This window comes from Camelus bactrianus, chromosome 21 (assembly GCF_048773025.1).
Source record: "Camelus bactrianus isolate YW-2024 breed Bactrian camel chromosome 21, ASM4877302v1, whole genome shotgun sequence".
Taxonomy (NCBI): Eukaryota; Metazoa; Chordata; class Mammalia; order Artiodactyla; family Camelidae; genus Camelus; species Camelus bactrianus.
This window is the reverse complement of record NC_133559.1, coordinates 7,872,541-7,895,386: the sequence shown is the minus strand read 5'-3', so window position 1 is coordinate 7,895,386 and position 22,846 is coordinate 7,872,541. Positions and strand designations below refer to the sequence as shown.

General features: G+C 56.0%; 3 protein-coding genes across 8 annotated transcripts; 2 read left to right on the top strand and 1 right to left on the bottom strand.

Moving 5' to 3' along the window:
* The first annotated feature begins 674 nt into the window (after positions 1-674).
* On the top strand, positions 675-5,429 carry GBA1 (glucosylceramidase beta 1). 2 transcript variants are annotated; one of them, XM_074349529.1, is made up of 11 exons: positions 675-861; positions 1,249-1,336; positions 1,591-1,782; positions 1,895-2,041; positions 2,521-2,654; positions 2,885-3,057; positions 3,293-3,530; positions 3,875-4,099; positions 4,511-4,674; positions 5,049-5,165; positions 5,260-5,429. In XM_074349529.1, the coding sequence occupies exons 1-11, from the start codon at positions 835-837 to the stop codon at positions 5,363-5,365; spliced, it is 1,611 nt and encodes a 536-aa protein (XP_074205630.1). In that variant the 5' UTR covers positions 675-834; the 3' UTR covers positions 5,366-5,429. The 2 variants fall into 2 exon arrangements, with proteins under 2 accessions (XP_074205630.1, XP_074205631.1); XM_074349530.1 differs by lacking the exon at positions 675-861 and having other exon boundaries at positions 1,706-1,782.
* Positions 5,430-5,926: 497 nt separating this feature from the next.
* Positions 5,927-10,914, bottom strand: MTX1 (metaxin 1). Its single transcript, XM_010953947.3, is given in 8 exon segments — positions 5,927-6,264; positions 6,365-6,519; positions 6,956-7,032; positions 7,158-7,340; positions 7,517-7,609; positions 9,142-9,221; positions 9,354-9,423; positions 10,393-10,914. Coding segments are annotated over 8 exon segments (1,395 nt in total). The 3' UTR covers positions 5,927-6,049.
* Positions 10,915-11,752: 838 nt separating this feature from the next.
* Positions 11,753-22,004, top strand: THBS3 (thrombospondin 3). Of its 5 annotated transcripts, none has more exons than XM_074349523.1 (23): positions 11,753-11,909; positions 12,940-13,146; positions 13,749-14,005; positions 14,112-14,214; positions 14,959-14,985; positions 15,193-15,275; positions 15,365-15,416; positions 15,653-15,801; positions 16,178-16,318; positions 16,549-16,626; positions 16,993-17,145; positions 17,358-17,468; positions 17,562-17,669; positions 17,969-18,128; positions 18,445-18,563; positions 18,701-18,753; positions 19,037-19,230; positions 19,419-19,504; positions 19,706-19,754; positions 19,939-20,135; positions 20,377-20,549; positions 21,475-21,614; positions 21,700-22,004. In XM_074349523.1, the coding sequence occupies exons 1-23, from the start codon at positions 11,831-11,833 to the stop codon at positions 21,756-21,758; spliced, it is 2,778 nt and encodes a 925-aa protein (XP_074205624.1). In that variant the 5' UTR covers positions 11,753-11,830; the 3' UTR covers positions 21,759-22,004. The 5 variants fall into 5 exon arrangements, with proteins under 5 accessions (XP_074205624.1, XP_010952251.3, XP_074205627.1 ...); XM_010953949.3 differs by having other exon boundaries at positions 19,419-19,597; XM_074349526.1 differs by lacking the exon at positions 15,193-15,275 and having other exon boundaries at positions 15,365-15,409; positions 19,419-19,597.
* The last annotated feature ends 842 nt before the right edge of the window (positions 22,005-22,846 follow it).

Below are 22,846 nucleotides of genomic sequence, written 5' to 3'. Positions count from 1 at the left end.
GCAGAACCCCCTTCTCACTCACATCTGCTGAGGATACAGCATTGTACAACACTTTACAGTCTCTCAACTGCTTTACATAACCTCCTTGTCCTGTGAGAAAGGAAAAACAGTTCCTTCTCATCTGCATCTGATGATGAAACAAGGGAGGTCTCAAGAGGCAGCATCCTTCTGCCCAGGGCTCATCCTTCCTGCACTTCGCTGATTAATTCTCCCTTCCCCTTCACTTCCGAGAAGCCTTCCAGGATAATCCCACCATAAAGGGTCCCTCCGTGCACATCTGCTACCATTTTTGTCTTTATCTGTAACCGTCTGTGTGTCTGACTTCCCTGCCTTATGAGCCTCTTTGGGGCAAAGACTGTCTTAATCATCTCTCAGTATTTTGTCCTCAGTATTTGGCACACTGAACTTCTTTTATCAATATCACCTTTATTAGCATTGCTTTAACATTTTTTCCCAAGAAAGTTTTGTGCCTGCTGTGGTTCCCATCCTCTGGGATTTAGGAGCCTCTGCCCAACCCTCCATTCAGATCTTTCATCTCGATTCTTCCTAAAGTTGTCATCCATACATGCCTTCCGGAATTTCATAGGGTATATAATCACCAATAGCCTGGGGGAAGCCAGTCGCCCTTTACAAGTATGGTTGCAGTTGCCTCACTTCCTGTGTCATGTGACTCGCCCATAGTTATCACATGATCCTTCCACCCCATTATGCCGGAATTAACGCGTAGGGCTAATCTGGTGTGTATAGCTACCGCAGGTGCCTCCAAACCTGCTTTTATTTAGTTGATCCTGTATCCCTCCGAAGTTTGGAACCGTGCAGTCTTCCCATCTGGTGATGGAGCTTTCAAGTCCTTCCAGAGAGGTGAGTGGGCCGCGGCTCCCAGTTGGTCTTGTCATGCTATTTCTGGAATCCTAGCCATCCAGGCTCTGGAATTCAATGAATGACAGACTCTCCTTGAACCCAGGCCATCTTGGCTCTTTGATGAAGGGACAGATGGAAGGAAAGAGGGGTTAAAGGAGAAATGGGTGGGAAGAGGGGTGGAGGGGGTGCTGGTTGGGGTGGGCAAAGAGCTGTCACTAGCAGAGGGCTTGGAGGGAGGGCTGGACCTCTGTGTCTGTGGGTTTTGGCCCATTCTGTTAAAGGTGGGAGACTCAGCTGGGTGCCCACAGGCAGCCCAGACCTGCCCAGGAGAGTAGATGAGAGGTGGAGAGGGGCTTGCCTTCCAGTCATTCCTCATTCTGTTCTCAGGGGCGTCCGAAGTGCCAGGGCAGAGTGGGCATCATCACTGTCTGCCTCATGGGATTGCTTCTATTTCAGGCAGTATCGTGGGCCTCAGGTAAGTCAAGGAGGAAGGAAGGAGCCCCGAGGCCCCCTTCTGCCTTATGGTCCTTTGATAGTCTCTGGAGTACTGGTGGTGGATTTCAGTAGATGCTCAATAAACCGTTTTGAGTGACTGAGATCACCTGTAGAGTAGGGGTACAGCAAAGGGATTTTTGAAACCACTGTTCAGTCTTTCCTTCCAACTAGTGTGTCCCTTCTCCCCCTCTTCACCCTCCAGCCCTTGCCTCTCTTGTGCTCCCTCCCTCCCAGGTGCCCGCCCCTGCATCCCTAAAAGCTTTGGCTACAGCTCAGTGGTCTGTGTTTGCAATGCCACATACTGTGATTCTCTTGACCCCCTGACCTTGCCTGACCCTGGCACCTTCAGCCGCTTTGAGAGCACACGCAGTGGGCGCCGAATGGAGCTGAGTCTGGGGAACTTTCAGGCCAACCGCACAGGCACAGGTAACTACTACACCCCTCACCCCCAAACCCCTGGAGTTAAGTCATGCCAACGATCACCACGGAGTTTCTCTCTTGTGCACTGACAACCTTTATTCCCTGCGGATGTCCTCAGGGCTGCTGCTGACCCTGCAGCCAGATCAGAAGTTCCAGAAAGTGAAAGGATTTGGAGGGGCCATGACAGACGCTGCTGCACTCAACATCCTTGCCCTGTCACTCCCAGCCCGGAATTTGCTGCTCAAATCATACTTTTCGGAAGAAGGTGAGAAAGGGGACAAGACAACACAGTGCAACTTTGACCTTTCCTTTGATCCTGCTGCCCACCCGCCCCTGACATTTGGGTCCCCTCTTTTTTTTTTTTTTTAAGTTTTATTGGCCACAGCCATGCTTTTTCTTTTTTCCTTTTTTTTTTGGGGGGGTGGTAATTGTTTTTTTTTTAATGGAGGTACTGGGGATTGAATCCAGGACCTCATGCATGCTGGGCATGCAATCTGCCACTTGAGCTATACCCTCCCCCACCCCCAGGTCCCCTCAATGCCCTGTGGGGAAAAAAAAAGATTATCCTCCTACCTCCTACTGAGTGCCTGGGGACTCTCAGGCTCTAAAGGCCTGTTCTTTACCCGAGCCCATGTTCTCTTTGGCCCTGACTTAGACATAATTTATGATTGGCACGTGGTAGGCCAGGCCCCACGTCCTCCTGTTGACTTAGATGCACTTATCTTGGTCTTCTTTTTTCTGCAGGAATTGAATACAACATTATCCGGGTCCCCATGGCCAGCTGTGACTTCTCCATCCGCGTCTACACCTATGCCGATGCCCCTGATGACTTCCAGTTGCTCAACTTCAGCCTCCCAGAGGAAGATGTCAAACTCAAGGTGGGCACTCTGGCTGCCTCAGGCTCTGGTGGCATTGATGCCAGGTGGTTGAGAAGCCTCAGGCGAAAGCAGTCTGCAGAGAAACACAGAACCTGCCCCCTGCTCTCTCTGTTCTGTCCTGGGGGTGGGAGGGAGGGCAGGGGCTGATGGCTAGGCCTCATGCACTGGTTGGGCCAGTCTGTTTATGTTCCAACTCTGAGTGTCTCTCTCCTCACTACCTTTATTTCTAGATACCCCTGATTCACCAAGCCCAGGAGTTGGCCAAGCGCCATATTTCACTCTTTGCCAGTCCCTGGACATCACCCACTTGGCTCAAGACCAATGGGAAAGTGAATGGGAAGGGCTCACTCAAGGGTCATCCGGGGGATCTCTACCACCAGACCTGGGCCAGATACTTCATCAAGTAAGGGAACAGCAGGGCCAGGGTCTGGACCAGCCTCCGCTCTTAGATACTCTGGTCCGTGTCCCACCCCTTGACCTGGTTCTGCCTCCAGATCTGACTCTCCTCAGCTCATCTTCTACTTTCCAGGCCTTTCTGACTAAGGCCCCTCAGTTTTCCCCACCCAATTGGGCCTCTTATTCCCCAGTCTTGGTCCCCTTTCTTGGCCTTTTATCACTCACACTCTTTCCTCTGCCAGGTTCTTGGATGCCTATGCCAAGCACAAGTTACAGTTCTGGGCAGTGACAGCTGAGAACGAGCCTTCTGCAGGGCTCTTTAGCGGGTACCCCTTCCAGTGCCTGGGCTTCACCCCTGAACACCAGCGAGATTTCATCGCCCGTGACCTGGGTCCCATCCTCGCCAACAGTACGCACCGTGATGTCCGTCTGCTCATACTGGATGACCAACGCTTGCTGCTGCCCCACTGGGCCCAGGTGGTAAGGCCCAGTGCCTCCATGGGTGCCATAGTGACCCCCAAATCCAGCATCCAAATGACTGTCTCCCAAATAGAGTGTCATCCCTGCCCTACCTCTTGATTCCTGGAACACCCCGACTGGGGCCAGATGCCCAGGTGGTACTCCTGGGGTGCTGGAGGTGGTGGTGACCCCCCTCTGGGTCTCCAGGGCCCCATGAATCTCCATGGTTGTCACTGCAGCCTCCTCTCGTTGTGTTCATCCCACCGTCCACTTCTCAGGACCTAGTGCCTCTTCCAGAACCCTTTGTGCAGGGCCCAGGTTCAATGGCTCTCGCTCCCCAGTGTTCCTTCCTCTCCCCTGTACAGGTGCTAACGGACCCAGAGGCAGCTAAGTACATTCATGGAATTGCTGTACATTGGTACCTGGACTTTCTGGCTCCAGCAAAAGCCACCCTGGGGGAGACACACCGCCTGTTCCCCGACACCATGCTCTTTGCCTCTGAGGCCTGTGTAGGCTCCAAGTTTTGGGAGCAGAGTGTGCGGCTGGGCTCCTGGGATCGAGGGATGCAGTACAGCCACAGCATCATCACGGTGAGCCGCCTCGGCCTCCCTTTCTGCACAGCACACCACCTCAGAGCCCTTGCCAGTCTCACCAAAGACTGATGGAAGGCCCCTCCTCTCCAACTTTTCCTCAGCTGATGTGTTTCGTGGGGCAAATTTTGGGATATCATGATTACCTATGTTGCCTTCCCTTCACAGATCTGCACACCTCGTCACCCTCGTTCCAAATGCTTAGGTCTCGGGCAGTGACATCTGCCTTGGATCTCTCAGCTTCTCTTGCGATGCCTGTATCCTCACGATCCCTCCCTCCTTAGAAATTAAGGATGTAAAACAGCCCCCTCACAGGCCTGAGGCACTGTTGCCTGTCTCCTCCATGTGAGCCTTTCCTACGTTCTCTGGGGGCGCAATGTGGAGCTTGTTTCTGCCCTGTTCCTGCCCTAGAACCTCCTCTACCACGTGGTTGGCTGGACCGACTGGAACCTTGCCCTAAACCCTGAAGGGGGACCCAATTGGGTGCGTAACTTCGTTGACAGCCCCATCATCGTGGACATCACCAAGGACACATTTTACAAACAGCCCATGTTTTACCACCTTGGCCACTTCAGGTGCGTGGAGGGCGGGCACCCCACTCCACACCAAGCCTAGCGTCTCCTGCACTGGGCTTGTATTACCCTGCTTGAGGGAGCAGGAAGGTGTTTCTAAGGTGGGAACCTTGGGAGAGGCACACCCGCCCCTCTTGCACCATCTAGGCAGGAAGTGACTAGTTGGCAGTAGAGACAAAGACAACCCCTGAATGCCCGATGCTGGGGTTGGGAGGCAGGATGGCAGGGTATCCCCAGCCACATGGCTCGAGGACTGGAGAGTTTGGAAGAGTTCTGGGGGCGGACAGTAGGAAGGATGACTGAGGGGACTGATGGGAGATGCCCTCAAGGCCAGAGGGACTAGGCCGGGGTCCCTGACACTGCCTGTTCCCACTTAGCAAATTCATTCCTGAGGGCTCCCAGAGAGTGGGGCTGGTTGCGAGCAAGAAGAACGACTTGGACGCAGTGGCACTGATGCATCCCGACGGCTCTGCAGTTGTGGTTGTGCTAAACCGGTGAGAGCAGCAGGGCCTGGGAACTGGGCTGAAGACAAGACAGTGGGCTTGGTGGGATTATACACTCAGCTTCTTCTCCCCCTAACCCCAACAGCTCCTCTAAGGATGTGCCTCTCACCATCAAGGATCCTGCCATGGGCTTCTTGGAGACTATCTCACCTGGCTATTCCATTCATACCTACCTGTGGCGTCGCCAGTGATGGAGCAGATACCCAAGCAGGAGCCTGGGCTCAGAATGGACATTAAAGGGACAGAGTCAGTTCACATGCTGTCTGTGGCTAAAGAGCGTACGGCAGGGCTGGGGGGAGCTTAAATGACGTAAGCCCAGAGGCAGTGGTTTGGGTGACTCACTCTCCCCTCTAGTTGGTGCCAGCGGGCTGGAGGCCCCTAGGGAAAGGATCGGGAAGCCCCAGTGGTCCCCCACCCCCATGCTTGTGTGAGCGTGTGCTGTGCGCTGGTTGCCTGTGGAAACTGGGCCCGGGCCCAGAGTGAGCTCACTGTCTGTACAAACAGAGGGTGGGTGGGGGGGCGGCGGCGAGAGAGGTTAAGGAAAGGAAGAGACTAGGAAAGCTGGACCCAAAACTGGGAACTGTTTGTCTTTCTTGGAGATGCAGGACCGGGCTCATGTAGATGTCAGCATCAGGGCACAGGCAGCAAAAGAAGCCAAGCGCCAAGTGGGTAGATTCAAGCACCCAGATGGACCCCCCAGCACCAGCTAGGAAAAGTGGCAGCCCCTTAAAGGAGAGAATGTCTGATCCCAGTCAGTGTGAGCAGGTTTATTCTGGGGGTGGCACCCCATTTCCAGCCATCCCAACGACGGGGAAACACGGGGCCTCTGGAATGCATCACAGTAGAAAAATCAGTCCTGGGAGCATGAGGACAAATCATTCCTCTTCATCCTCCTCAGCCATGCCCAGGGCCCGTGTGCCTGGGGCTCGGGCAGGCGGTGCCCGCTGGATGGAAACAATGCCACTGAGCAAGGCGTAGCCCGCCATGGCTGCCAGCCCCGCCAACACAGATAGGATCTGGTTCCGGCGCCGGTATGGTTCCTCCTCATTCTCCGGGCTCGCTGGTGTCTGGCATGGAGGTGGCACCTCAGCTGAGGGGCAAGAAGGGAAGGTGGGCTCGGGGGCTGGCTCCTGGATCCCTGCCCATTTCTCCCCAGGGCTAGCACCAAGCCTCCACCATCTGTCTGTTACCTCCCTCCCAGGGGAAGTAGAGGCTGAGGATGTGGGTGCAGTAGGCACAGAGGTTGTGCAGCCCCCGCAGGTGTGCCTGCAGCTTCCCACTGGGCAGCTTCGCCTGCTGCAGCAGGGCCAGGTAGCTGAAGACAAAGGCGTCCAGGGAGGCGGGGCTGCAGCAGAGAGAAGGATGGGATGGAGAAGGGGGAGAGATGGAGTGGGAGGAAGAGTTGGCCCTGAGAGTGGGGCTCTGGGCAGCCGGTGGGCCACCGGAGGAGGAGAGGACACAGTTCTGGATGTGGTGTGGGGAGGGCGCCCCAGGTGGCGCCAGGCTGGCCTTGAATGGGACTCTATCCCAGGGCTGCATAAAGGGCACATTGAGTGCCCCACAGCCCTGCAGGCCCCTCCTGGACCTGGCAGCCCTCCCACCCTCCTGTACCACTGAGGCGGCTCAGGCCCCACACGTAGCCCCACTGTCATCAGACCCAGTGTCTGTCCTGAGCCTGAGGACCTCGTGTCCACAACCTGAGCCCACCCCAGCCCCTGTGGCTACATCTGAACCTGTCTCTTCTTCCAAGCCACCTATGATTCCCCTGGAGTCAGACTCACGCATCTCCAAAGAAGAATTTCTGAGAGCCCAGGCGCTGAGAGAGAAGGGTCAGGCATTCCCGAGCCTCTTGGTACAGCTACAGGGAAGACACAAGGTAGGCTTGCGGCTGCGGGAACAGCGCCGCCGCCTCTCCCAGGCACTCCCATTCCTGGCTGTCATCCTTGGGGCTCCTCTCATACAACAGCCCCCTGTCCCAGGTACCTCCTTCTCCAGCTCTTCCTCATCCTCAGGCCTGTGCTCCCCACACAGCAGCTGCAGCCGCTCCATGTACTGCCGCTGCATGCGGCCAGGGAGGAAGAAGTTGAGGGGAAAGGGCATAGCCTCTGCATACCACTTCCGGGTCACTTCCACATAGTTCTTGGCGTCTACCCAAAAAGTGTGTATCTGGATTAGGTATGGAGGAAGGAAGAGGCAGTCTGAGCCAGTGCACCTGCCTGACTCGGGGTGGGCTTCTGACCCCCACGCTGCTCCAAGCCTGTGTGTGTGTATGGGGTGTCTGTGTGTATGCCTCACCCCCTCCCCTGCTGGCCGTTCATGCTGGGAGGTCTGTGCACACTCACCAGCACCGGGAGCAGCTTCTCCTCTAGCAGAGACATGAAGGCCAAGGTGTCTGCCCCTTGCCGGGCTGACAGATCATAATCAGCATTGTACTTCTGTGGAAGAAACATTCACTGTGAGGTGGATGCTGGGGGACTCCAGGGACACTTCCCCAAGGATGGAGGCCTCCTGTCTGCCACCACCCACACTGACCTCTGAGTGTAGCAGAGGTAGAGCAAGGAGCTTTTCTCGCTGAGGCCCCCTCGCCTGGGCCCAGTCAGTAGCCTGTTGCTGTTGGCGGGAAGCCTGGACCTTGGAGCCTGCTGGCCGTCAAGGTCCCGCGCCCACTGGGGGGAGGAAGGAAGGCCCAGCCGCAAACCAGGAGCAGCTCCCAGAGTTTCCACGGAAAGCTGGCAGGATGCCTGCTGACGGCAACTTTCTAACAGTAACTTCCCCGATCCAGACACCAGAAAACTAACAGAGTGAAGCCCAGATGCAGGTTGGGCCTCAGTCAAGCCTCAGGAACTAGGGGATGCCATCCTCATGCTCCTGGGACCCAGTGAACCCATGTCTAGGGCCCCCTGGCTTGCTTTCCCAAAGCCCAGCTCTTGGCTGTTTCTTCTATTTCATTCCACGGCCCAGGCGCCACCACCACCACACACACATTCCAACCATACCCCCAGGTCTCGGCCTGCCACACCTTCCTAGGCTCTAATGTCTGTTCCTCGGCACCCTCCTCCATATCCTGAATAGACTTTGTCCCCAAATAACCTTTCGAGAATAATCCTTAAATCTCTCTGAGCCTGTTTCTCCCCTGCAGAATGGGAGTAATAATCTCTCTCAATGTGACTCTGTTAGGAGAAAGCTCTTTGGAAACTGAAAAAGCTATGGTCATATATAAGGAAACAGTGGCCCAGTCCCAGCCAGGAACTTTGGCTTTTACCTGAATTCCCTCTCTCCATGTCTCTCAAGCCTCCATTAATTCCCCAGTTCCTCCACCTTTGAGAAAGTAGAAATGAAGACGAGGGTTCCCCCTTCTGACAACATGTTCTCTTTTGGAACCAAGCTAGAGGAGCCCTTGGAAAGCATTCTGGCTGAGCCCCCTACTTTTGCAAGTAAGGAGTTTACAGCTCTGAGAGGTTAAGCAACTTGTGCAAGGTCACACAGCCAACGACAGAGTGAAAAGCATAGCCTAAGCCTCCCCATTCCTCTTGGAAAGCTCTTTCAATTCCCCCCACCCTAACCCTAGCTCTTAGCCTTGTCTACCCTGAGCCCCATGTTCAGCCAAACCCAGTCCCTGAAAAAAGGGCAACAGCCCTTAGAAATCTCCCTCTGGTCCCATCTTTGAGGGCCTCATCTGAGCCAGCTGTTCTCTCCTACTCTCTTTTCCCTTCCATGTGTTATCAGCCCATTCATCTCTCCCTTCCTCACCCAGAAGGCATAAGGCACTGTGTCTCTGGATGCCCCCACAGTGCCTCAGTTTAATCTCTAGCCTTTGACTTACTACCTCACAGCAACATTGTCTGTGTCCTTGAAACTCTGGGTCACCTGCGTCTAGTCTGGCATATACTTGGTGCTCAATAAATGTGTGTTGCCCTGAATTGACTGAACTTCTCTCACTGGCAGCCCCCCTACCCAAGCCACCTACCTCTTTTCGAAGGTGGGTGATGATCTTGTGTGGTACTGAGATGACCTCTCCATGACTGGTCTGAAGGGCAGGCAGAGTTCCTGACATTGAGAAAGAAGTGTGTCCACCAGACCCTTAGCTGCCTATCCATACATAATTGCACCACATTCCTGTCTGTCTCCTGCTCTTCCCCTTGTACATTCCCTTCCTCACCCCCCAGGGACACTGGGTACCTGAAGGGCTCCGCCAGGGGTTGGTGATCTTGTGCACTTTGAGTGGGGCACCAGTAAATCTGGCGTAAGTCTGCAGGGAAGGAAGCAGAAGGCAGAGGCCAGGGACATGGCCCCCACAGGGGAATCAAGAAAAGAAATAACATTTACTTAATACCATCTGTGCTATGTTCTATGCTTAGTAATTGCCTCACAAAAAAAGAGGTAGACATTACTGTTCCCATTTTACAATGGGCAACACAGGGCTCAGAGAGGTGATGGACACGTCCAGGATTACAAATCAGCCAAGAAAATCCTTCCTTCTATCTTTTCCTGCCATCTACCTGGTGAACACCTAGCCTCCCCTCATTTGGAAGCACTAACCATGCCCATCCTTGGCAGGCTCTATGGCCTTTTCCTACTTATACCATAACACCTAAAAATTTTATTACATTTATTTGCTGACATGTCTACCTTTCTGTAGACAACTCCAGGGGAACAATCAAGTGCTATTCATCTTTGCATGCCAACATTTGGTCTTTGGAAGAGGCCTAATACATGCTTGTTAAATAAAACAGTGAGTGAATGAGTGAACTAGTCTGACTCCAAAGCTCTTTCTACAGAGCCTGGCTGTGGGCCTTTTGGTTCAATAAACAATAACCTCAGTAGAAATGTTAAGTGAAAGGGAGGAAAGGGAAACTGAAAAGGCAGCAACGCCAAGCCGGAGAATCCTGAGATGGTCCAGCCTTAGTAAATCTCCGGATGAAGAAAACAGCGCCCAGGGAGAAGGGATCGCCCCAAGGTCACACAGCCAATAAATGGATGTGCAAGGACTAAAACCCATCTCCTGAACCCGTGACTAGGCCTCTTTCTATTGCTAAACAAACCCTAGGCTGCTATGGCACAGGACATTGAGCCCACACAGGCCAGGCCCGTTGATTGCCTCACTTTCCCCCACTAAGCCTGTGCTGAGGCGCCCTGACAAAATTCGGAAGATCGGCTAGTCCAGGACCCCTCCCCAGTCCACCAGGGCGTAGCAAAGGGCGCCGGCGCCACCCCTCACCAGCACGGCCAAGCTGTCCAGGTCCACTGACGGCAGCCCCCAGCCCCCTGACCAGCAGAACAGCTCCATGGGCGCCGCCATCTTGCCCGCCCTCTGTCCCGGAAGCACCTCCCTCTGCGCTTCAACCCTCCACCGCGCGGATCCGCCCCCCGGCCATCCAGCCGCTGGCGGTGGGGAGCCGGGGGAGGCCCTCCGGAAGGCGCGGCTTGTCCCGGCCCGAGAGGCAGCCTGACGGCGTGGGGCGGAGCCCAGGGCTTCGGGGGAAGGCGGCCACCGCCTGATCCAGAGGCGGCTCCCGAAGGGGGGAAGGGCTCTCAGCCCGGCGCGCCTTGCAGAATCAGGGCGCTTCGGCCGAGGGGAGTCCCGAGCCCCCGAAGGCGCGGCGGGCCCCGGAGAAGGGGGTTTTGTGCTCCTGGGCGGGCTCTGGGGGCCTTCGCAAATCTGCAAGAGGTCTAGGCTGCTCCGGGGCCCCTTAGGGCTCAGCCCCTAGCGGGGGCTGCGGGGGGGTCCCCCGAGCTGCATGTTTTCCACAGCGCGTTATGTTTGGAGCCTGCCCTGCGCCTCCTGTCGCCATGGAAACAAAACAGGGGCGGTGGCGGCGGACAGAGCTAGGCCCGGCTGGGGCCTGGGTGGGGGAGGGGAGGTGGGGCTCGCGAGCTGTTGCCTCGGTAACGGGAACCAAGGCGCCCCTCCGCTTCATCCGGGTCACAGCCTGTTCGCCAGTACCCCCAGTGTTCCCAGTGTCGCCCCTGGCCCTTGGCCTGTCCTCTGGTCTACTTCTCTCTTTGGTGTCCCTTTCCTCTTTCCTTCACTCCAACCTCACTGACCACTGTTTCAGACTCTTCCTCTGGTTCCCGCTGGACGCTTCCAGACTCCAAGTTTTCCTAGGAATGAGGGAAAATGGAGTAACAAACACAAGTCGTGGGACCCTAACCCTAATAAAAAGCACTTGCTTAGTCAGAGCAGCAAACTTCATGCCATGTGGACATCCCCTGGGCACTATAGCAAGTTAGTTTCGGCCACTCCCTTGGAATTCTCTCATGCCAGCTGTGGAATAATGCCCACTGTCTGGCACTGCCCCTGCCAAGGGTTCCTGCCTTCCCCAACTGTGACTTCCAGAAAACAGTAGCATTCGGTAGCAGCCCCCAACAGCGAGATGCCGGGAGAGAAGGAGGCACCTGGGGGAGAGCACCGTTAGAGAGTCAGGAGGCAAGGAGGCCTCCAGGACACTTCCCTAGTGCCCCTGGTTCCCGGAGCTGGGGATGCCTCCAGGGTGATTGGCAGCTCTTTGTTTCACACCCCCCCACACCGCCTGCCGGCATCCCCCCCCCCTTCAACTCCCCCTTCCAGTCCCTCCGCCCCCCGCTCCTGCTCTCCGCCTAGCCTTTTCCCCTCCCAAGCCGCCTGCCTGCCAGGGGTAGTGAGCCGGCTGAGCGGCATGGAGACGCAGGAACTTCGGGGGGCCCTGGCTCTTCTCCTCCTTTGCACTTTCTCATCTGCCAGTCAGGACCTGCAGGGTAAGCCTGTCTCCATCCTCTTAGACCCCTCTCTGTCTCCTCCCCATTTGCCCCCAGCTTAGTAGCAGGGAACATGTGGGCAAGGGGAGATGGGAGAGTCCTGAAATTGAACGGGAGGGAAGAGTTGATGAAATTATGGCCCTGGGGGGGGGGGGGGGAGGAGTTGACACCAGAACGTGATGGATGAGTGGGAGCTTGCCAGGTTCAGCATGAGGCCAGGGTAGAGGACTCAAGAGCTGGATGCTAGGGCTGGGTTGGTGTCTGAGCATCCCCAGGCACCCCAGGGTCTCGCAGAGCAGCTCAGAGGTGGGCTTATTCCAGCCCTGAGCTCCTGGCTGCCTAAGAGCTGGGGCGGGGGGGGGGGGGGGGATGGGGGGGAGGGCAGGGTAGGGGAGATGGAGAAGTCTGGTCTCTCCTGGAGGTCTGGTTGTAGGATGGGCCTGTGGATGTGGGAGAGGTAGTTGGAGCAGATGACACAGGCACAGATTCTTTACTGGCTGGAAGGGAAACCACAGATTGGCTAGGACACAGGAGGCAGAGGAGCTGGGTCCTATGTTCCTATGGGAGAGAGCCAGACAGTAGGAGGGTCAGAGCTTTCAGTGGGCAGCTGTCCTCATCTAGAGCGAGTGTACTGAACCCTCAGTATGGGAGGAGGGACACTAGGGTGTGGAATGAGCCAAACCCAGCAGTGTATAAGAGAAACTGCCTTCCCATTTCTGCACTGGGGGCACCAGGTGCTACTCCTGCCTGGGATCAGCACAGTGACTCCTTTGCGCCACCTGGTGGGGGCATCTCAAGTTTGCAGGGCGCTGTTTCTGTAATTCCCAGTGAGGCTCAGCCTGCCAGGTTCCCAGAGAGTGGCAGTAGAAAGGCACAGTGCCTGGTCCTCTGATGGCAACAAGGGTTGGATTTTGAGGTGATGACTAACACTATCGGGTAGTGATGAAGGATGCCACCCTGAAGGTTCAAAGGAGAGATCAGGCCTTAGCATTTGACAGGAGCCTGACCTTGATAATCCCTGCCTGGCCAGTGATTGACCTGCTGACTGTGGGCGAGTCCAGGCAGATGGTAGCTGTGGCAGAGAAGATCCGGACAGCCTTGCTCACTGCTGGGGACATCTACCTCTTGTCCACCTTCCGCCTGCCCCCCAAGCAGGGCGGTGTCCTCTTCGGCCTCTACTCTCGCCAAGACAACACACGGTGGCTGGAGGCCTCTGTCGTGGGCAAGATCAACAAAGGTGACTGGTGGGCATCTCCTTTCCTGCAGTGGTGATCCCTTTGAGCACTCTAGGCTGTGCCCAGGCACCAGGGGCACCTGGTAAGGGGTGTGTAGGAGGAACCTCAGGAGGCCAGGCACCTAAACAACAGGGTGAGGCATTTGTAGGGGTGGCATGTTGTATGTGGGTGTGCCTGGGGGAAGGGGAGGCACGTCTCTGTGCCCCACTAGTGGTATAGAGAGGTCCCTCAGACCCTTGGGACAGTTCAGTTGGTACAGAACCAGCTGCCATTCTAGCAGGGGATAGAGTGATCTGATGCTACCGATGACTAAGAAAGTCCTAGTCTTTAAACCAATTTGAAAAACATTTATTGGCGGGGTGGGTATAGCTCAGTGGTAGAGCGCTTGCTTAGCATGCATTAGTTCCTGGATTCAATCCCCAGCACCTCCATTAAAAAAAAAAAAACATTTATCACATATCTACTATGTACAAGGTGTCTAGAGATACTTAGCTGAATATGGAACGATAGCCCTAGAGATATGGTGTTCAGAAGAACTGATCCAAGGCTCAACTGGGAGACAGGGGTGTGGACAGTGCCCATACTGACCTCCCCTTCTGGGCAGTGCTGGTGCGGTACCAGCGGGAGGATGGCAAAGTCCACGCAGTGAACCTACAGCAAGCAGGCCTGGCTGATGGGCGCACACACACGGCTCTCCTGCGACTCCGAGGTCCATCCAGACCCAGCCCGGCCCTGCAGCTCTATGTGGACTGCAAACTGGGCGACCAGCATGCTGGCCTTCCAGCACTGGCCCCCATTCCTCCAGCAGAGGTCAATGGGCTGGAGATTAGGACTGGACAGAAGGCTTATTTAAGGATGCAGGTGAGCAGGAAGGGAGGACCCTCTGCATGTCTGTGGATACAGTTTGCACTGATGGGAGGAGGAGCTGGTAGGTTCTGCCACCCTACTCTGTTCCTGTCCCCCCCAGGGTTTCGTGGAATCTATGAAAATAATTTTGGGCGGGTCCATGGCCCGGGTTGGAGCCCTGAGTGAGTGTCCGTTCCAGGGAGATGAGTCCATTCACAGTGCAGGTAACACAGAGACTTCTGTTAGCTGATATCCTGGACCCCAGGTTCTGTGAACTTTGGTGACTCCCATCCTCTTGACCTGTCTCCCCATTAATACCAATTCCTTTGGCTCACCTATTACTGGGGCTTCTGACCCTGTCACCCAAATCTTCACCTCTGACCTGTGATCTTCAAATACCACCACCCCAGGAGGCATGGGTCAAAAAAATCTCCCTGTTAAGGTCATCCTGCCTACCAGGTTGGCCAGAAAAAAAAAAAAAAAGGTCTGAGAAAAGACTATAACTCTGAAGAACCCTGAATAAAGGTGAAGACGTTAACTGCTTGGTCTTTCTTGGTTAACTGAGCTAAGGGTCTTGGGTCTTTTAGTTCCCATCATTGTCTGTACCCTACCAGCAGTTTCTTTGAGTGTTGCTCATCTGCCTGGCCTGACAGGGATGCTCAGAGGCTCTCGCATAAATAAAACACCCACTTCTCCATTTCAAAGAAAGCATTCTTGTGGTGGAATCTTTAGAGGGAGGAAATGTAACGCACTGGGTCCCTTGCCCTCCTTTGGGTCATGTCTCACTTGGATCCCACCTGCCACTACCATGCCTGGGAACCAGGAAGATTTGTATTTCGACCACAGTTTGACACCACGCATACCTTTATTCCAAGGCTCCAGCCCTTTGTTCCTGTCCCTCCTTTCCTCCTCTTCACCAGCCAGGCCCCTCCTCACATCTCCACCCTCTGTTTTCTTGTCCTCTCTAGTGACCAATGCACTCCACTCCATCCTAGGTGAGTAGGCCATGGAAAGGTGGAGGGGGCATGAGGGTGGGGAGGAGGCCCAGCTGCCTGCAACCCAGTCTCCTTCAGCCAGGAATGGGGTGGGGTTTAAAGGTGGGGGAGGGGTGAGCAGTAGTGGCAGGACCTGGCTTAATACCTAGAAAGAGGCCAGAGCTGGTGCCCCACTTCTGAGCCTCTCCACACCCTGGACCCTGACAGGGGAGCAGACCAAGGCGCTGGTCACTCAACTCACCCTCTTCAACCAGATCCTGGTAGAGCTGCGGGATGATATCCGAGACCAGGTTTCGTGGGCTGGTGAAGGGTGGTGCTGATTCTGGGATGGGGTGGCAGAGGCTGAGAGCTGATTCCTCCCCATCCTTCTGTCTAACAGGTGAAGGAAATGTCCCTGATCCGAAACACCATCATGGAGTGTCAGGTGTGCGGTGAGTGGGAGAGTAGGGGAGGGCTCCAGGTGCCATCACTGTGTTCCCTGCCGCATGGCTTTGGCCTCTACTGCTGGTGAATTAAATAGTGACCTCTTGGGGAGGGCACAGCACGCATGAGGTCCTGGGTTCAATTCCCAGTACCTCCATCAAAAAAATAAATAAATAAACCTAATCCTCAAAATTTTAAAAAAAAATCTGGGTGGCTCTGACTGTGCTCACCCCTCTGCCCCCAGGCTTCCATGAACAGCGTTCCCACTGCAGCCCCAGCCCCTGCTTCCGAGGCGTGGACTGCATGGAAGTGTACGAGTACCCTGGCTACCGCTGTGGGCCCTGTCCCCCTGGCCTTAAGGGCAACGGCACCTACTGCACTGACATCAATGAGGTGGGGGAGGACAGACTCTGGAAGGGCACAGAAAGCGGGGGTGAGGAAGTTAGGAGAGGCCTAAGAAGGTGGGGTGAATGTTGGTTAGAAGCAGGAGCTCGTAGTTGAAGAGAGAGTGGAGACCACCAAAGAACTGTGGGAAGGGTGGGAGGCGGGAGGGCCGGGGCAAAGACTGCAGGGCCATGCAGGAAAGGGGCTGGGAGTGTGGCAGGGGCAATTTGAGAAGATCAGCCAAGAGGGAACCCACAGGACGGCCTGGGGTGGGATCAGAGCATGACGAGGATGGGGAGGGGAGGCCTGCAAACGGGAGACCAGGAGCAGTGGCCCTAGGATCACAGGCAGTGGCCTGACCTCTTCCGTCTCGTCTGGTCCCCAGTGTGCTCATGCTGACCCCTGTTTCCCGGGCTCCAGCTGCATCAACACCATGCCTGGCTTCCACTGTGAGGCCTGTCCTCGAGGCTACAAAGGCACACAGGTGTCTGGTGTGGGCATCGACTATGCCCGGGCCAGCAAACAGGTCAGGTTGGGTAGAGTATGTGGATAAGAGATTTGGGCCTTGTGGGGGGTCGGGGGCTTCTGGGTTGAATGTGGAGCCTTTGAGATAAACGGGATGAGGCTACTGGCTTTGCATTGGTTTGGGGCCTGTGCTTCATGTCCGTGTTCACAGTTAAGGCCATACCAGTGCTTTCTCCTGTATCTGAGGAGACCCACCGCAGCTATGGTTCTACCCAAAGTCTGCCCCTTCAGGTCTGCAACGATATTGATGAATGCAATGACGGTAACAATGGTGGCTGTGACCCAAACTCCATCTGCACCAACACTGTGGTGAGTTAACACCCTGAGTGGGCGGTGGGGATGTGCAACCCCCTCTTCAGACTTCCTGCTTTCTGCTCCCCTCCTCCCTCCACATAGTAGGTGTCCCATGTGGACCTGGTTTGGAATTCTGGTTCTGCCTCTTACTAGCCATGACCTTTAGCTAGTTATTTACCTTTTCTTTGCCTCAGCATCCTCACTTGAAAAATGGGACTATTCCCCACCTTGAGAGGTTGTCAGGAGACCCTACAGGATATAAGGGATTGACCTGGCATATTAGCTGTGAGGGCCCCTCCTCCACCCCTGGAGGGACTGTGCTGGTCCTAGCTGCCTGGCAGGCTGATCCTCCTTCCTGAGACACTGCTTCCCTACCCTTAGGGCTCTTTCAAGTGTGGTCCCTGTCGCTTGGGCTTCCTGGGCAACCAGAGCTACGGCTGCTTCCCAGCCCGGACCTGCCACAGCCCAGCCCACAGCCCCTGCCATGTCCACGCGCACTGTCTCTTTGAACGCAATGGTGCAGTGTCCTGCTCGGTGAGCTAGGGCCAGGGCTTGGAAGAAACGGGGAATCTGGGGGAGGGGTAGGGCTAGTAAACATGTTTAGGGGCTGGGATGGGGGCCTGCATGGGAAAGGGAGTGGGGCCTCGGCCCAGAAACTGATTGGTGAGAATAGAGCCTGAAGCAGGAAAAGGGGGTGTGTGGGGAGCCAGCCCAGGCCACTAACTCCTACCCTTTGTGTTGCCCAGTGTAACGTGGGCTGGGCCGGGAACGGAAATGTGTGTGGGCCTGACACGGACATCGATGGCTACCCGGACCAGGCGCTGCCCTGCATGGACAACAACAAACACTGCAAGCAGGTGCAGGGGGTCGGTGGCGAGTGAGCAGATAGGGCGCCCCAGTCTGGGACAGGAGAGAACTCATCCATCAACTTCCTCCCCCCCATCCTTTAGGATAACTGCCTTCTGACACCCAACTCTGGGCAGGAAGATGCTGATAATGATGGCGTAGGGGACCAGTGCGATGATGATGCTGATGGGGACGGGATCAAGAATGTTGAGGTGGCTCCTAGATGTCCTGCCCCTTCCAGCTCCTCTGCAACTCTGTTGCCTTATCCCATAACCCTGTCCCCACTTGGTCACTGGCAGCTCCCCAGGAAGGTCCCTAGGACTGCATATTAAAGAGACATAAGCCTGGTGCCCAGGATGAGGTGGATTACATGGAGGTTGGGGGGGGTGGGACTGTGCCAAGTAGGTGGTCCATCACAGGAATGGTGATTGTAGAGGATGGCACAGGGACAAAGAAGGTGCAAGGTGGCCAGTGGCTCTAGGGGGTGCCTGACTCTCTCCCTTCACCCCAGGACAACTGTCGGCTCTTCCCCAACAAGGACCAGCAAAACTCAGATACAGATTCATTTGGTGATGCCTGTGACAACTGCCCCAACGTTCCCAACAATGACCAGAAGGACACAGATGGCAATGGGGAAGGGGATGCCTGTGACAACGACGTGGATGGGGATGGTGCAGGCCTGGGGCAGAGGGGGTGGCTGGGAAACCTGTAAGAATTTGGAGACGGGTGGGAATGAGGCAGGGAGGCTGAGAATCCGGGGAGGGTGATGCTGGGGGAAGTCACTGTGCATGAGATGGATGTCAGTGGGAACATGATGTAGGCTGTGGGGTTAGGCAGGGACTGGGCAAGAGGATGAGACAAGGGACAGGCAGATTTCCTGAGCAGCTGTCCTCTGGATGGGAGGCAAAAGTCAGGGCTTTCACCAACCTAGAAGAGAGAGTGTGATACATTCTAGTGATAACCTTGTGTTACCCTCATATCTTCTAGGCATCCCCAATGGATTGGACAATTGCCCTAAAGTGCCCAACCCCTTACAGACAGATAGGGATGAGGATGGGGTAGGAGATGCTTGCGACAGCTGCCCTGAAATGAGCAATCCTACCCAGGTACAGGGGAATGGAGAGGGCAGGGAAGGGGTGGGGTGACTGGTGGATGAAGCCCAGCCCTTTGGATGGGAAGCGGTCAGGTTAGCCTCTTCGGAGTTAACAAAAGGAGATGGTGAGAACAGATCCCTCTCTCTCAGACAGATGCAGACAGTGACCTGGTGGGGGATGTCTGTGACACCAATGAAGACAGGTAGGGTTTTGGCCAAAAGATGGAAGGTCTTACAGGGGATACTTTAATTTCCTCGTATATTCTCAGTTCCCTCTAGGGTCTAATCTTAATTCTCCACTACTGTTGAGCAGGAGGTCATTCCCATTGTCTACCTTCCATTCCTCCTGCTGGACCTTCACCTCATTTGGCTGACTTCAAGGGGTCTGGCTGAATGCAGGGTATACCCCAGAGAGACTCCTAAGAAGAGTGGGGAAGAATGTGGTACCTTTAAAAGCCTTTATTTGGTGCCTGTTCTCCTGGACAGTGATGGGGATGGACATCAGGACACCAAGGACAATTGCCCACAGCTGCCGAACAGCTCCCAGCTGGACTCAGACAATGACGGACTTGGAGACGAGTGTGATGGGGACGATGACAATGACAGTATCCCAGATTACGTGCCTCCTGGTCCTGATAACTGTCGCCTGGTACCCAATCCCAATCAGAAGGACTCAGATGGTGAGGCTGGGGTCCCCAGAGGCTTGAACTGATGTGGGCTTTGCTCAGGGAGGGGCGGTAGGCCTTGCTGGGGAGTGAGGGAAGGCAGGGTGGGGAGAGGTGTCCGCAACGCAAGGCCCAAGAAGTGGTAGTGCTGGCTTGTGGCAGTGGCCAGGGCCTTCCTGAGCGCCTGGCTTCACGCTGCCCAGGCAATGGTGTTGGTGACGTGTGTGAGGATGACTTTGACAATGATGCCGTAGTCGACCCCCTGGACGTGTGCCCTGAAAGTGCAGAGGTAACCCTCACGGATTTTCGGGCTTATCAGACCGTCGTCCTGGATCCTGAGGGTGATGCTCAGATTGACCCAAATTGGGTCGTGCTCAACCAGGTACTAGGGCAGTGGGCTGGGTGGGTGCTGTGATAGGAGACCAACAGGCAGGGCCTAGCGGGGGCAGCGCACCTGGACCAGGGCTTTCTTCTTCCTGCATACCACCAGGGCATGGAAATCGTTCAGACCATGAATAGTGACCCCGGCCTGGCAGTTGGTATGTAAGGGATACCCAATTCAACAATGTTCGTAATTTCCAAATGGAGGGATCCTGTAGGCAGAGGATGGGGGGCAAGCTAGTCACACATACAGCAGGCATCCCTCCCTACCCGCACCCCGCAGTGGGCCACCAGCTGCTTTGCTGCCCCTGCCCCTGATCCCGCCCACCCGCCTGCCCCCAGGATACACAGCCTTCAATGGTGTGGACTTTGAAGGCACCTTCCACGTGAACACAGTGACTGACGATGACTACGCAGGCTTTCTCTTCAGCTATCAGGACAGCGGCCGCTTCTACGTGGTCATGTGGAAGCAAACGGAGCAGACCTACTGGCAGGCCACACCCTTCCGGGCTGTTGCCCAGCCCGGGCTGCAGCTCAAGGTCCCACACTGCCCAGATTCCCCAAGCCAGGGCCCTTTCCCGAAGCCTCTCCCACCAACCCCTGGGGCCTCCCCCACTGCCTCAGTGGGAACCCTCTTACCCAGACATCTGCCCAGGAGGTTGGCTCCCTGGGCCTCCAGAATATTCTCCTGACTTCCTTTTCCACCCGCACTTACCGACCCGTTGTCTTCCCTAATTCGGAGCCTGTGGTTGACCCACTGTCTTTGCTGATGCCCCGTAGGCCGTAACATCAGTGTCTGGCCCAGGCGAGCACCTCAGGAATGCCCTGTGGCACACTGGCCACACCCCTGATCAGGTACGACTGCTGTGGACCGACCCACGAAATGTGGGCTGGCGTGACAAGACCTCTTACCGCTGGCAGCTGCTGCACCGGCCTCAAGTTGGCTATATTCGGTGAGGGGAGGAGCTGAGCCCTCCCGAGGGACCCCAGGCCCAGCATTGCCTTCACCTTTAGCTGGGATTCCCCAGTGACGTCCCCTGTCCTCAGTGCCTTGGTGCCACGGGCCTGGACTGGGACCCCTTCTCCCCGTCTCCCCTCTCACTGCAGACTCACTACTCTGGCCCTGCTTTCCTCCTAACATAAGGCAGCCTGGGCTGTGGTGCTGCCAAGAACCTGTAGACAATGTTGGGCGAGTCCTTTTTTTGTGCTCCATTTTCCCCTCTGTAAAATGAGGGTGCCTCTGGAAGCCTCTTACCCCCAGCAGCCTGTGGAAGGCACATTACATCGGACCCTGTCACTGGTACAGCCCAGAACCTGCCTCATCAAAGTGTCTGACCTGGAAGGGATCCTCATTTACAGAAGAGCTAACCGAGGCCCAGACTCCATGCCTGCCTTGGTAGCCGAGCCAGGCCCCTCAGTTCAGCACTCTGTCCACAAGTTTGCATTTCCTAGTTGGTGGGGATGACAGGGAAGGGAGGGGAAATGGTCAGGAGCCCAGAGTGCAGGGACTTGAGTTGGTTCCCCTTTAAGGTGCCTGGGGCTGTGGGGCGCCAAGGCAGGGGATGGGGGGGTGGACTAGAGCCTGGGAAGCGGGTGACTTCACCCCCCAGCCCTTTGTGCTCATCGTCATGGCAACCCAATCCTCGCTTGGAATGCGGCTGCTGCTTTGAGATGCAAAGGGGGCCGGACAAAGACCAGGGGCCCTAGGCCTGAGAAAAGCACCCCCTTCCCTCCCCTTTCCCTCCTCCCTGTTACCCACCTCCCTTCTCTCTCTGGCCTGGTGAGCCCAAAGGCCGGTTGGGGATGAGCTGGGCTGGGGCATGGTGGCATAGTGCCCACTGGCACCATAGCACCAATGGACACCCCTATCCTGGACAGGGTGAAGCTTTATGAGGGGCCCCAGCTAGTGGCGGATTCTGGGGTGATCATTGACACATCCATGAGAGGGGGGCGTCTTGGTGTATTCTGCTTCTCCCAAGAAAACATCATTTGGTCCAATCTCCAGTATCGATGCAATGGTGAGGCTTTAGAAGATCAGCCTGACCTCTCATGCCCTCATGGGAGAGTCACATCTTCTGACCCTAATCACATCTCCTTCCTCAGACACAGTGCCCGAGGACTTTGAGCCATTCCGGAGGCAGCTGCTCCAGGGAAGAGTGTGACAAGGTGGCCACCGGATTCCGAATCCTGATTTTAGACTCTTTGGCCTTGGGGTCCATTCTGGAGACCCTGGGGTCTAATCTACAGCTCCTCAGCCAAATACAGACCCTCCTCTGGTACCCACCAGGAGTTCAGCCCCTGAGGGTTGGTGACCCCACTGATCAGGGGGTATTTCAAGGGGGATTTCTCAGGCACTAACCCCAGGAAAGATAACAGCACATTGCCATAAAGTTCCAGTTGTTTTCTAAGCCAGTGCAATTACTTATTTTAGAGATTTTTCTGGGATAGAGTGGGGAGCAGGAAAGAAACCTGAGGTGGGTAGGGAAGAGGGCTAGTAGAATGGAAGTGAGAAATCTAGAGGAAGTTTGGCTGAGTTTGGGGCACGGTGAGGAAGGTGCTGGATAGGGGTTAGGTGAAGGACGCGGAGGAGGGGTTAGGTGAAGGATGGGGTGCTGGTAGGAGGATGACAAAAGTCCTCCCAGCTCCACTTACTCACGGTGGCAGCGGCGACACTCCAGTCTAAGAATAGCCGGGATCGACAGCCAGGAGGGCTGGGACTGCCCCGCTCGGGGTGAGGGGGAGGCCGGGGGGCCGGGGGGGCCGGAGGCCGGGACGAGTGCAATATTGGCGGGGGAAAGAACAACACTGCACCGCGTCCCGTCCCTCCCGCCCGCCCGGGGCCCGGGATCCCGCTCCCCACCGGTTGAAGCCGGACCAGCCCGAGAACCGGGGACGCGCTGGGGAGTTGGGTTCACTTTGGAGGCCAGAAAGGCTTGGCGCTCGGAAGAGGTTGAAGGGATGGTAAGGGGGAGGGGGAAAGGAAGAAGGGGAGACCGTGGTATCCCGGAAGGCCGCTTTCTGACGCCCGGGCGTTGCGCGCGCTTGCTCTTTAAATACTCAAGACTGCGCGGCGCGGAGCCGTCGCCATGGTGACGCGTGTCCCAGCAACCGAACTGAATGGCTATTGCCTGGCAACGGCGGGGGTTGAAGTTTTGGGGCCGCCCACCTAGATACTCGCGCTTTCTCTATCCCGTGGGTTTGGGGGGGCGGGTGCTTCCCTGCCTCAACGGCCTGGGCCTGGGCGCACTGA